General features: G+C 37.0%; 1 protein-coding gene across 1 annotated transcript in view; it reads right to left on the bottom strand.

Moving 5' to 3' along the window:
* Nucleotides 1–5956, bottom strand: part of LOC149236458 (outer envelope protein 64, chloroplastic-like) — a 249563-nt gene extending 243607 nt beyond the window's left edge. Inside the window, exon 1 of the mRNA XM_089372388.1 lies at nucleotides 5536–5956. Within this exon, the coding sequence (XP_089228514.1) occupies nucleotides 5536–5732 (197 nt within the window). The 5' untranslated portion in view covers nucleotides 5733–5956. The remainder of the gene's footprint in view (nucleotides 1–5535) is intronic.
* Nucleotides 5957–14040: the final 8084 nt, after the last annotated feature.

The raw sequence follows: 14040 nt of genomic DNA, 5'->3' as shown, positions 1-14040 counted from the left end.
TTTCTCCAATATTTTTCTGATATATTAATTTCCAAGTTTTTTAATCCTTCAATTTTTTTTATAATAATTAAATTTTTTTATATCTTTTCCCTATTCTAATTTAAAATCTATTTCAATTCTAACCTAATATTTCATTTAATTTATTCAATCTTAATCTATTCCTAATATGTTCTATATATATTTTAATAGATTTTTATTTTATGTTTTCTTTACCTTCATTTCCCTACTTTACCTTTTTAACTCATATTCTTCTAATTTTCCTTTCTCTAAACTTATTAATTATACTATATATCTAATATAATATTTTAATTAATCTTTCCCTATATCATAGGTATTTCATTTTGACCAAAATATTTTATATTATATTATTATTTTACTTTTGATCAACAACTAATACTTGATCCAATAAGTTATTAATCATTATAATTGTTGATTTTAATCTCAATCCTATTACTTTAAATAATTTGACCAAGTTATATTAAATCATATATTATTAATTTACAGTCACTTTGACCAAATCTTTTAATTTAAATTTTTTAATTAAATTCTTTGTTCATTTTGAAAAAATTCATATATTTAAATCTTTCTTGACATCCTTGCTCAAGATGAAGTACATGGGCCTGATTGGGATTGGAGGTGTGGCAGCAACCAAGAGAGATTTTCCTAAGGTGGGGCAAGTATGCAGTTGAAACTGTAAGGAGATTCAAGATGGAGGATTGTAGGCCAATGTCTAGACTCTACACCTATGATCACCAACTTGAGCAAGCTAAGCGATTCTAAGGGTAAGTTAATGGATCCCACCTTGTACAAACAGTTGATCAAGTCCTTGATGTATCTGGTCAACACTAGGCCAAATATTTGTTTTTGTTGTGGACACACTCACCTAGTTCATGGAGTTGACGATGGTTCATTGGGTGGCAGTGAAGCATGTGCTCAAGTATCTTCATGATATAATAGAGTATAGACCAAGTTCTGTTAGAGTTTATGAAGTGGAATTGCAGGGCTACATAGATTCAGATTGGACCAAAAATGCAGTAGACAGGAAGAGTCGTGTTCTTTCAACTTGGAATCAACTATGATCTCCTAGTATAGCAGGAAGCAGCACTCAATGGCAGTTAGCTTAGCAAAGGCCACATACATGGCGGTAAGTCTAGCAAGTTGTGAGGCCATATGGCTTCACAAGATGCTCACATGATTATTTGGTCTTTAGATGGGGCCCACTATGATTCACTAATATAATCAAAGTTGCATTAAGCTCTCTAAGAATTCAGTGTTTCATGATAGGTCCAAACATATAGAGATGAGATACCACTTCATCAAAAATAGGGTCCAAAGAGGTTGTGAGATTGCAGTGCATTTCCAAAGAAGAGTAGGTAGCAAATATTCTCACCAAGCCTCCAGTGAAGGGAAAGTTTACATTTTACAAAAACAAGCTAGGGGTGGTGGAGAGTCCCTTCCTTGCTAAGAGGGAGTGTTGATTTTGTAGCCTTGAAAGGTCTTCTACATTGGCTTGGTGTCTTAGCATGTAGAAGATATTTGATTGCCTCTTTAGGTGCTTGCTTGGTGGAGTAAGTGATATTATGATTTCTTTCGTATAGTTAACTAAGGACAAGTACAATAACTAATTTAATTAATTATTGTGAACTATTAAGCCAAAGTTCCAAGGATAAATAATAAAATTATTTAAATGACTTAGATATAGTCTCATCTGTTGATCTCAAATGAGGCTTAGGAGTTAATCCTAGCCATTAATAACTTAGGAGATTAGGGTTACGGATTTTGGCTTAATGAAATTATAAAATAAGCCTAAGGGAGAGGTGAAAACATAGAGTTGTGGAGGAAGTTATTTTCTTTAGAGTGAGAGGCTCAATTAGACTAATGAGAAGTGATAGAATTGTAGCAGAGAATTTCAGGAGAAATTCAAGAAAGAGGAAGGTCAAGTTGCTAAAGAGGAGGGTTGAATTATGGAGGAAACTGAAATATCCAGAGAGTTTGATTTTCTCAAGTGCGCAAGGGTCATCCAAGGTGAAAATAAAGGGGGCCAATTTGTTGGTGAGACAAGTCTAATTCTCCAAGGTTGAGTTTCATCAAGAGGGTCAATTTCCTTGAGGCTGATTTTCCCAATGGAGTTGAGTTTTCAAGTTCCCAACAATTGTATTTTTCTATGTATTCTCTGTAGGTCTAACACAAAATTTCTAGAGTTTAATAATATGAAGAAAGATTGTGTGGGGTACAAATTTGTAGTTGCAATGTGATTGATCTCTCCATTTAATTTATGCTGCATTTTATTTATTAAGTTAATATGCCAATGTGTTTATTTTATAAACAATTTTAGAAATATTTGAGATAAATATTTTATGGCTTTTTAATGAATTTTTGAAGTAAAGTAAATTAGATCTAGTATACAAGAATTTAATAGAACACATGTGGGATGCTTAACTAGCAAAGCTAAAATCAAACTATGTAAGAATTAATGAAGTAGAGGATTCTTCAGTATGGACTCTGAACCCTTATGGTATTTATATATCTAGGGAGTGTTATAAAAAACTTGCTTCACAAGGTAATCAAGAACCTCAAAAGATGGTGGTGGAGAAAAGATTGGTGTTTGAAATGCCCTACACGACCTCGCATTTTTATGTGGTTGTTTTTAAACAATAAAACTTTAACTTGGAACAACTTACAAAGGAAGAACTTCAAAAGACTTGGGTGGTGCAAGCTATGCATGGAAAGTGATGAAACAAACTGCCACTTCATAGTATCCTAATTTTGTTAAATGAGTCTGGAAGGAACTAAAAGGGGTTTCATACAGTTAAGGGAATGCTTGGATTGGAAATTCTATTGAAGAGGGGCTCAAAGTTGCTGTGACAACCCTACAACAAAACCTCTTAGGGCATCTAGCATGCCAAAAATGCCAAAATATTTGACAAGAAGGTATTCCTCCGATACAGTATGTTATACAAAGGTGGAACATTTTAGCTTTAAATAAGCAACTGCAACTTTCAAAGCCCCTTCTTGGGTTAGAGAAGAATTCATAAATAGATTGAAAACCTTGGGCATATTTTGATGGAGCCTCACATGGTGAACCTCCTATAGCATCTGCTGGCGACATAATTTTCTTCTTTGATTCCCATATAATTCGTTTGAAAGTATGCATTGGATCTAGATCTAATAACCTTACTAAGTTGTCAGCCTTTAAGTTAACTTTATTAGTTGAATATGAGTTGACAAGCACACAAATCCTTGGGGAATCATTCTTCATCATTAAATGGTTCAAAAAGGAATACTCCTTCTGTTATATACCTAGGGGGGATAATATGGGGTACAAAGGGAGGTACCCAAGGTAATAATGTAATAATGGGATGGGCCATAGTAATAAATAAGGTGGTTAACCCATATCATGTAAGGGACCACAAGTAGTTAGTAATAATGTAATGGGCCCATGGTATTAGTTCGATGGTATGAGGGAACCATGGTAATGATCCACGGTATTGTATGTATGAGGCCTATATAGAGGCTAGAGACTCCACATTGGGAGGTGTCAAGGATTATTGTATGAACAGGCATATGGCTTGTGGAGTGTTCTCCTTCCTTAAGGAGTGAATGTATGGTGTTGCCCTACCTTAAGGGTTTAATATCAATAAAGAAGCATTTCTATATATTTATATCCACTGTTTGCCCAAGAAAGTGCTCTGATACCACTTGTTATAGCTCCGATACCACTTGTTATAGATCTAACCCAGAAAATATATGAGAATAGAAATAAACCCAAGAATAACAAGATCTGAATATAGATAGAAATGATTCACTTTATTGATATCAAACCCTTAAGGTAGGGCAACACCATACATTCACTCTTTAAGGAAGGAGAACACTCCACAAACCATATGCCTGTTCATACAATAATCCTTGACACCTCTCACTGTGGAGTCTCTAGCCTCTATATAGGCCTCATACATACAATACCATGGATCATTACCATGGTTCCCTCATACCATCGAACTAATACCATGGGCCCATTACATTATTACTAACTACTTGTAGTCCCTTACATGATATGGGTTAACCACCTTATTTATTACTATGGCCCATCCCATTATTACATTATTACCTTGGGTACCTCCCTTTGTACCCCATATTATCCCCCCTAGGTATATAACACCTTCAGGAATTTTACTCTTCAACCCTTATTTGATGAATCATGGGGGATCTTGGAAAGTTTTACACAAGTTTCATTTGCACATATATACCATCAAAGGAATCAAAGGGCAAACACCTTGTCAAAATAGGGCATACAACTTCTTCTAGGTGAATAGATTATGGAGCAAGACTTAAAGGGACTCTCCTCTATCTAATCTCGTGATGCTTTCTTATGAAGATTATAACACTCTAATTCTTAGACTAAATTGGTGTTGGCTTTTGTATTTTCTTAAGGAATACTTATGGATGAATATAGAAGAGGACTACACTTTCTTTTTGGAGAGGATAAACTATACAGGCTTGGACTCTGGACCAAAATCTTTGGGTTTTTAAGCTGAATATGTGTTTCTAGATCTTTTTGCTGTAGGGTGGCTACAGGGACATATATATTCTCTTTTTGAACCTGATAATGGGTTTGGGAATGTCGTATAAGCATCTGATGTATGCAATTTTAATCTTATTTGAATGAAATTGCCACTTCTTTTCAGTGGAAAAATAAAAAATTTAAAATGTTGATATTATTACATTATTATTGCATATTTTGTGAAGCGTTATGATATTTCATGTCGTTTAATGAGATATCAAGATTTTGGTTATTCATTTTATCAATATTGTAGAGACGGAGATCCACTTTGCACTCCCTTTATAGTTGCCGTTGCATGTTCTACTCTCAAGTCATCCAAATCATTCGTGGATATTAATAAAAATTCAATTCAATAAACCACTAGTCATATGCTACAAGACCTCATTTACGAAGCCGTTGAGCTTACTGCTAAACAAAGTAAATCCTAGAGAATCACCAGCCCAATTTCATTATTCCCATTACTTATGAACACTACTGAGCATCTTTATGAGACAATAGTATCACGGACCCCCGTCAATTCTAGACACCGAGCTACCCATCACAATATACCCGGGTTTATAATTTTAAGTTTTAACCACTCCACGAGATCATCAAAATGAACTAGGAAACTTAATAAACCAACTGATACTTAAACCTTAAAAATCGGATATTGATAATAACTGTTTTATTGGATCATGATTAAGTTCCACTCTCAAAATTTGATGCTGAGAAAAAGAGGCGTGTCTCAATTCCAATGCTATGAAGAAGAGGCCCTGTACACAAGGTAGATCTCAAAGTACTATAAGACAATAACAAACCCAGCTTTAAGGTTTACCTGTGCAGCTAAAGCCCTAATCATGAATAAAATGTGTCCCCTGAATTAACCCAATCATAATGCCGAACCAAAACTGCAAAGTTCATATAACAAAATATAACAGTACAGAACCCATCAAAAAGAATAAACTTATGGAAAATACAAATAATTATATACTCACAGTTCTTTAATTGCGAAAGTAAGGCCCGTAAGAGGGTGCGGTGCTTTAGGAGGTGAGGGCTGAGGAGGCGGAAGGAGCTTAATCCGCTCAATAAATGCGCCAAAATCTTCCTTGATTCCCTTCTTCCGTCTCCTGCTAGCTAGAAATATTCCCGCTAACCCCAATCCCAGCAGCACCCAGAGGTTTGCAGCAGACATTGTTATCGATAAATCACCCCCGAATCCAAATCCAGGAACCCTTAAAAAATAAAGAATAAATTACAGGCAAAACTCTTGCATTAATTCATAAAAGTATTGGAACCACTGGTTCATCTGCCTATGAGTGTTTATCAAAGCTTTCTAAATTTGTGCCGAACCCTCTCAGGGTTTGGATAAAACCAGTGAAAAATGGTGTGGATGCTCATGACGGATATATGGCAAAAATCCAATCCTCCTCATGTACTCTGGAGCTTGCTGGCCTTTGTATCCCACCGAGGTATCTCGCCCGTTGATGTCGGACGGGGTCGAGATCGGACGGTCGGCTGTATTTTAGTTTTATCAATTAATTTTTCGAGATTATCTGCGTGGCCGGGGAATGTCCTTTTACCGTGAACGATGAATTCACCTTTTCTTTTTTAATTGGAGGGATTATGTGTGTTCTCTGTGGAGGTCACAGATTTAATTGGAGGGATTATGTGTTCTTTTTAGAGGTCACATATTTAAATTAGGAATAGAGTATGTATGTTTTTTTAGATTTAGTAGTGAAATTGAATGTCTTTTTAGCGTGAATGATAAATTTACTTTTTCTTTTTTTTTTTTTAATTTGAGGGATTTTGTGTGTTCTCTTTAGAGGTCATAGATTTAAACTAGGAATAGAGTATGTATGCACTTTTAGATTTAGCACTGAAATCGTTGTAGGTGGGCCCTTGTCTTATAAGCAAAACAAAAGGGTCTCATGCACCAATTTGGTGTTTGGCTTGGTTGTGACCTTAAAATTGAATAATAATAATACAAACTAGGAATATAATTGAAGATTTCTAGTCGATATTGAGAAATGCTCTTGAGCCTAGTGTAGTTGGTTAAAAATTAAATGAAATTAAAAAATAGAAAGCAAAATTTTTTAATAATTAAAATTATTAAAAAATAATAATATTATTATTATTTGAATTATAAAATTATCATGTTTTATAAGTTTATGATATTTGTTCATAATATTTATTATAATGAAGTTTATTTAAAGGCGTGAGGAAATTTATGATGGAATGTGAGTAACTAGCTTAGATATATGTTAACTACAGACTTGATCCCTCTTTGTGCTTGGTAGATCCAGATTTAAGATGGATCTAGGCTAGTTTAAGAATACGCTGTGTTTGCATTGTAGATTGTGCAAGTGCCATTAAATGTAGATGATACAAATGTTGGATGGAAAATGATCTATTTGATTGTAGGATGTTGTTATTAAGATTGTGGACTATATAAAACTTAATTAAGTCTAGATGCCCCTTGGGAGAGTATAATTTCCACTCTTTGGTCCCACCCTCAATTGCACCCCATGAGTATGTTGTTATTAAGATTGTGGATTGTGTAAAACTTGATTAACACTTAATGCCCCCGGGAGAGTGTAACTTCCACAATTTGGTCTCACACTCAATTGCTTCCCATGAGATTTGAACCTTAGACTCGACGGAAACTAAACCTCGTGCAAGCTAATTGATATGATATTGAAATTCGATATTGCATATCACATTTATTTTCAGTTCATCGTAAAGTGGAAACATTAAATAAAATGGGACAATTAAGTTTAGCCATTCATTTTAATTTTTATGTAAAAAGAAATCAAATATATTTTACAATTTGATATAAGTGAAATATATTGCAAATGAGGAACCTCCAACAAAATAAAGGAAATGTCAAAAGAAGTTAGATATATTTTACAACTTAATATAAGTGGGATGTATCATAAATATATGTTTGATTAAGTATAATGCTAATGAAATATGAATTTTACAACCCGATATTATTAATATGTATTATAAATATATGTTGATTTAGTAGGTCAATTGGGTTTATCTCACGTGGTTGGGAGGAATGATTGTTATCCTTCCCACCCAAGTTCAATTTCCACAAGTGTCATGATGAGCTTTGTTATAATGGATTTGAGCCTTGATCCTAAATTTGAAGTGTCCTTCCAAAACCAAAACATGTATATTCCTTGTATGAAATATAAAGATACTTCTCATTGAAAAAAATAAAATAAAATGTGTATGTGTTGATTTAGTATAATATTAACAAAAAATGCATTTTATAATGTGAGTATGTGAGTGAGGTGTATCACAAAATGCAAACAAACTTATTTGTCATTTTCAGCTTTTGTCACAGTGCTCAACATTTTTACTTTTAAGGGCCTTTCATAATTTTATTCTTATAAACTTACTCTTTCTAGGAATGCCCATTTTGGTGGTTTTCTCCTTATAAGTCCATTTGTATATATTTTTTCAAGGAACATTTCATGGGAAATTCTTGTGCACTTCTTCGCATTCACAAATGGTACAAATATAAAATTAGACTCATTTCCACATTTGCAAATGACACCCAATGCAAACTCATTCACAAGGACATCGAATGAGGCATGTAACATATGTAACCAACCTAGAGACTCAATCTTGAAATATTCTACATGAAGGTCAAAAACATGTGTTTTCTTTTTGAATGAGACAAGTTCAAATTTAAAGAGCCACACAGTGTGTGCACCTCTATAAATTAACTAATTAAATCAACATGAAAAAGGGTCCCTTACCTCGCAAACAAAAGGGATATAATTGAGTGTAGATTTTCACAGTTGTTCATGTTGTGGAGAATTTGCGAAAGAAATGTGTAAAGGAATTTAATTCATCTGACATTTTCGGTGGGCACTCCACCCATCATTAGGGACCAAGAAGCTCATTGATGATGGGTGGAGTGTCCACCCAAAACATTGGACGGATTAAAAATTCTTTACACAATTTCTTCAAAAGATTCTCCACAAAAAGAGTCTTATACATCAATTTAATATCTAGTACTTTTAATTTTAAGAAGGAATTATTAATTATATTATTATACACACAAAATTTTCTTGTTGTAAGTGTGCATATTTGTATGTTGCCTCCACAAAATTGGCTCTTGTCTAAAATTGTGTTAATATATATTACTTATAAGAGTTCGACATCAAATTTTAATTTGTTTTGAAAACATTGTGTGAGAAGTAGTAGAAGGTGAAATTTAAAAAATGGTGCACTTGTTCTATCTCGCCTCGCACAAAAAACAAGAAGAATAAAATCTAAACAATTTATGAGAGGAAAACTTAGATAAATATCAATTTTGAAAAATTAATCAACTCTCAGCATGTTTGAAGTTGATCGCCTATGGAATTGGGCTTGGAGGCGGCTCCTTGCCCTCCCAAGGATGATTTGGAAGCATTCCAAGCCCTCGTTGTTGCACTACGGAAAAAGTCGTGGCCGAAGGAGAACCACTTGAAAATTGTAAAGAAAGCGAAAAATATCTCATTTGTCATGCTTCCCTTTGGATTCCATCAAATAACTCTCACCTATTCAGACAAAACCCTGGTAGGGAAATTTATTGGAATGTGGCCTTCAATGAAATCGATGAAACAATGGATTGACAAGACCTACAAGCTAGTGATGAAAGGAAACATTTCTCTTTATGCATGCGGCACCAGTTTCTTCGCCTTTCTATTTGAGATTAAGGAGGATTGGGACATTATCTTCAGGAACATGTCATATTTTTTTAGAACCAAAGGGATGTATCTCAATTCGTGGTCATTGGATTTTGACCCAGACGAAGATATCCCTAACTCAGTTCCAGTCTAGGTCAAACTTCTGAGACTTCCACAATCATGTTGGAGTACAATTGTTTGCGAGCTATTGGAAATGGGCTAGGAAGGTACTTGGATCATGCAGAACCCAAGGGCTATCACTTTGCTTGTGCAAAAATTGCATGGAGTTCAATATGGAAAAGGGATTCCTTCATAAATCAAGCTAATGCAAGGGGATGGAGCCATTGCCAGGTATTGAACTGCAAGTAGTTACCCTTTAAATGCAGATTTGTCACGAATATGGACATTTTTATAGGGACCGTAAGAAAGCTCAACCTGACAAAGGGGAAGGAGCAAAGGAAGTTCAGGAGGAGCAGTGGTAAACTCATAAAATAGGAGGAAACATAGGAAAGGCATCATCAAGCATAAACCCTTAAGGACCAAACAAAATTATTTCCACCACCTTGACAAACCTTTTTGAAACCTTCCAATCGTAGGGTGAATCTGAACACGAAGAGTCACAGAAGGAAGATGAATCTCTAGAGGCAAACAAGGAAAATATAGGGACAGAAGGAGGGGAAACACACTAAATTGGCCTTGAAATAACTAATAATTGAGGGGAAAAGGAATCCTCTCTATTAGGGTTCAAAACAACATATAAGATCCCCCGGTCTCAGTTCAAAAGGAATAACCTCAAGATTCAGCAAGGCAAGAATCAGTAGGTACTCCAGTAGCAGTAAAAGGATCAAATGTAGGAACCAAAAATTTAACGAATGCTAAAATGAATTTTAGTTAAGGAGACAATTCAACTAGCCATGAAACAGAGAGTCACAATAAAGGTCAAGGAAGACACTCCATAAAAGTATAAAGAGTGGCAAAGGCTTAATGGAATAAAAAACTCATAAGTCAACCCCAAATCACGGATGTCTTGAAGTTTGGATAGATAGTGAGCAAGGGAGTGCCAAGGTAGGAGGTGGTAAGAAATCCAACCCCCCTAAAAACTAATGAAAGTAGTTTCATGGAATATGAGGGGATTGGGAAACCTCGTAAAATCCCAAGCAGTGAAAGAATTAGTAGTTCGAGAAAAGCTTAGTAGTTCGAGAATTAGTAGTTTGGTGAGGAAGCGTTGGATTAGCTTAAAGCTCCCATGGAGATTCTAGTGGCTTAGCCACCTTTTGGTTGGACTCACATTTCACTCAAATTAATAACATCAACTCAAGATTTTGGATTGTGGTCCGGCTTGAAAATAAAGACACCAAGGAGTAAATATGCATAATTAACGTCTACGCTCCAGCAAACTATGGAGATAAAAGTGAACTATAGGATTCTCTTATTAACTTTAAGGACAATCTATGACATATAGATAGTATCATCGAGGGATACTTCAACATGATTTTATTCCTTCAGAAAAGTGTGGAGGAAATATAGTTAGGACCCTTTCAGTGGAAGATCTGATTTCATATTAAGATCTGCTTGACATGGTCCTAAAGAAAGGAAAATTTATGTGGTCTAATAGAAGGGTCAGGGAAGGGCATGTTGCATCCAGGTTGGACCGCTTTCTTCTTCATAGCAATTGGTTGACTAAAGGGATAGAGTGCATCCCATGTATTCTAGCAAAAGGAGAGTCTGATCATCGACCTACAAGCCTAGATATTGATCCACTGAAGATCTTGGGCCAATCCCATTCCATTATAATCCAAGTTGGCTCCAAGAAGAAGGAGTTATAATATTATAAAGTAGCCTTGGATCTACCTCGTTGAAGGATCTCCAACCTTCGTACGGAATTCCAATTTAAAAGCCATCAAAAGAGCTCTAAGATCTTGGGTTAAGGACAATTATAAACCACCTTGCCACCAAAAAGTTGATTTATAGAAGCAACTGGAGCAACCCCAAATCTTAATGGAGTATAGACTGGTGGAGAAATGGTAAATTGAAAAAGAAATGAAGTTAACTAAACAAATACAAGAAATTTGCAAACAGGAAGAATATTATTGGAGGTTAAAATCGCGAAGCATCTGGACAAAGGAAGGGGACCAAAACACAACATTCTTTCACAAACAAACCAAGGCTAAGGAAACTCACAATTAGGTTAACGAAATAGCTAGGGAAGGTAGACCCAAAATAACCTCCTTCATGGAAATAAAGCAAGAAGTATTCTCCCATTTCCAGGCGTTATATTATGAAGAGAGAGAGGTTGATCTAGTCAAAGCAAGGGACTTTCTTTACAATAAGCCCCAAGATCAAATGACTTTACAGTAAGCTTCTTTCGATCTTTCTAGTTGCTCGTGATCAATGCATCCAGGAGGAAAGACAAGCTGGGAGGAAGTACAAATTCTTTACGCCTCACCCTAATACCAAAAGAATCCAAGCATACTTCCTTTTCACATTTTAGACCAATCTCTTTAAGTAATTCAACATACAAAATTATTACAAAGGTTATTTCTAATATATTAAGAAAGGTTCAGAAAAAAGGGTCCATGGCGACTGAGTCAAGCGGAGTGTTCGTAGGTTTTGATGGTGGGTCTTAAACACCATAGCGGTAAGGTTTAGTAGTTGGGGTTCAGTGTACACCATAGGTGGTCGCGCTTTGCCTTCCTCGGAAGCCCTCAGTGGGTGTATTACTACTTTTCAAGCGCTCCCATGGATGTGGTTGAAGGTTGATGAGTGCAGGAACATCAAACCCTTTGTTTATGATACCTCGCCTTTCAAGACAGGCTCCAAGCTCTAACGACAAAAGCGAAGGGTGAAGACCATCAGTGGTCACGAGAATCAAGCCGGGAGGTTACGAGACTGTGGGTCAGGTCTAGCAATTTCGATAAAAAAAGAACCCTTTGTCTTTTTCTAAACCCGCAACCATTCAAGGGTTTCATAGTAGTTTTCAAAGGAGGGGAAATGACCAAGACCCCGAAGGTTTTGGGTCTACATTGCAGTTACGAAGAAGACATTGGGGGTTACGGTTGTTGAAGGTCAGGTTACGGAATGGAGTTAATATCTCTGTGATTTCCTGGGTGTTTTCCTTCATTGGTCAACAATGGTCCTCATTTCTCTGGTTTCTTGGAACAGTGCTCTGAAAACCCTGGCAGCTGGCATTTGGATGGACGAGCAGCTAATATACTATTCTACTGACTCCCTGACCACTGAAGACATCTGGGTCAACTTCTCCCATCCAACCCCTACAATGATTGAGCCGGTGGCAGCCAGTTTACCAGTCGCAAGGGTTGATGTTGGTTCTATGCAAATGTAAGAGATGGAGATTACAACGCGGAACCTAGAATCGCAACCGTTATCGATAGTGACGGAGGGTATATTTAACTTGAGAGAAGGCTCAGAGCCTCCCTTTCTTCCTATCCCTTCACCTTCAAAACTGAATAATTGGTCTTAGGCCTTTCCGGTAGGTACAAATACTCAAGGAGGCGCAGGCTCTTCTGGAGAAGGGGCGAGTGGACTACGACCTCCTACACAAGGGCTGACACCAGAACAGTTGGGCCTCCTAGGGTCTGCCCCTTTCTATTCAACCTTCCAACTAGTTGGAATTGCCCCTCCCTCAGGCTGCTTCAATGGCATAGCCAGGCAAGAGCAAGAAACGGAGGACATCCGCTCTTTGGATTCAGAAGACATTGGACATGTGGAGGGTGAACAGGTTGCCAAATTGACGTTGAAGTGAACTAAAAAATCTAGAAATTCGAAAATAAGAGAAAGGGACAGGCGTTTGGTTTTTGGCGAAGGCATTACTATGGCACAAGCAGATCTAACTGAGAGCACAGTGCTAGTTGGAAGGGTCAGAGGCAGAAACTACACCCCGATGCGACTGCGGAAGTGGACTGCGGAGATTTGGGGAAACCTCCTCCTACAGCTTCCTGGTATTCTCTCTCTTTCCCATGGTTGGTTTGCATTGATCTTTTCCCACCCGGATCAGGTAAACTGGGTTCTTACTCGGTATTGGCACATCGAGATGACCCCAGTGTTGCTGAAAAGATGGTCGTTGATGTTCGACTCGGAAAAGGAAAATCATGGAGTTGGTCCAATATGGGTCCATCTGCCTACACTCCCACTTCAGTTTTGGGTAGAGGAGATCTTCAAGGTGATAGGTGATGATTTAGGAGTCTATTTGGATCATGATAGAACCTATCAAGACACAGGATGTCTAGCAATGGCTCGTATTCTAGTGCATCTAGATACCAGAGAAGGCTTGGTAGAGAGTTACCTGCTCCAGATGGGTGACATTACACGTCGGCAAATCTTGGACTATGAAGGCATTCCTTTTCGATGTTGAAAATGTCATGAAGTGGGGCATCTTTATAAAGACTGTCCAAGAGTGTTGGGGCTGAGCCAGATCTCGACCAAAACGCTAGTCTCATCTTCCACACAAACAATGGAATCAGAGTTCCCTCCTCCTGTGGTCATTCACGAGACTACTCTACCTTCTAATCAGGAGCTACAACAGCCTGCATCCCATCAGATCGCCAAGGCCTCAAATCCTTCTCCAATCAGCTCTCGATCCAGGGACACGGCCTTTGCGGGTATTCCTCCTTCCTCTCTCCCTCATTTATCTCAAGCAGTAATGGGTTCTATTAATTTTACTTCATCTATGTGTTTTGTTGGATCACTATCGAAGGTTAGTATGTTGTGCTCCCCAGTTTGTCCGTTTCCCTCTGCCCCTCCTTCCCTACCAACCTCCATCCCCCATACCTCTGTTGATCGGTCTATTCACCCGTA

This window comes from Pinus tabuliformis, chromosome 8 (assembly GCF_031772625.1).
Source record: "Pinus tabuliformis cultivar Carrire ecotype Pingquan chromosome 8, CPIR1, whole genome shotgun sequence".
In the NCBI taxonomy this organism is placed as follows: domain Eukaryota; kingdom Viridiplantae; phylum Streptophyta; class Pinopsida; order Pinales; family Pinaceae; genus Pinus; species Pinus tabuliformis.
Note: the sequence above shows the minus strand (reverse complement) of the source record. Positions and strands in the feature narration are given on the sequence as shown.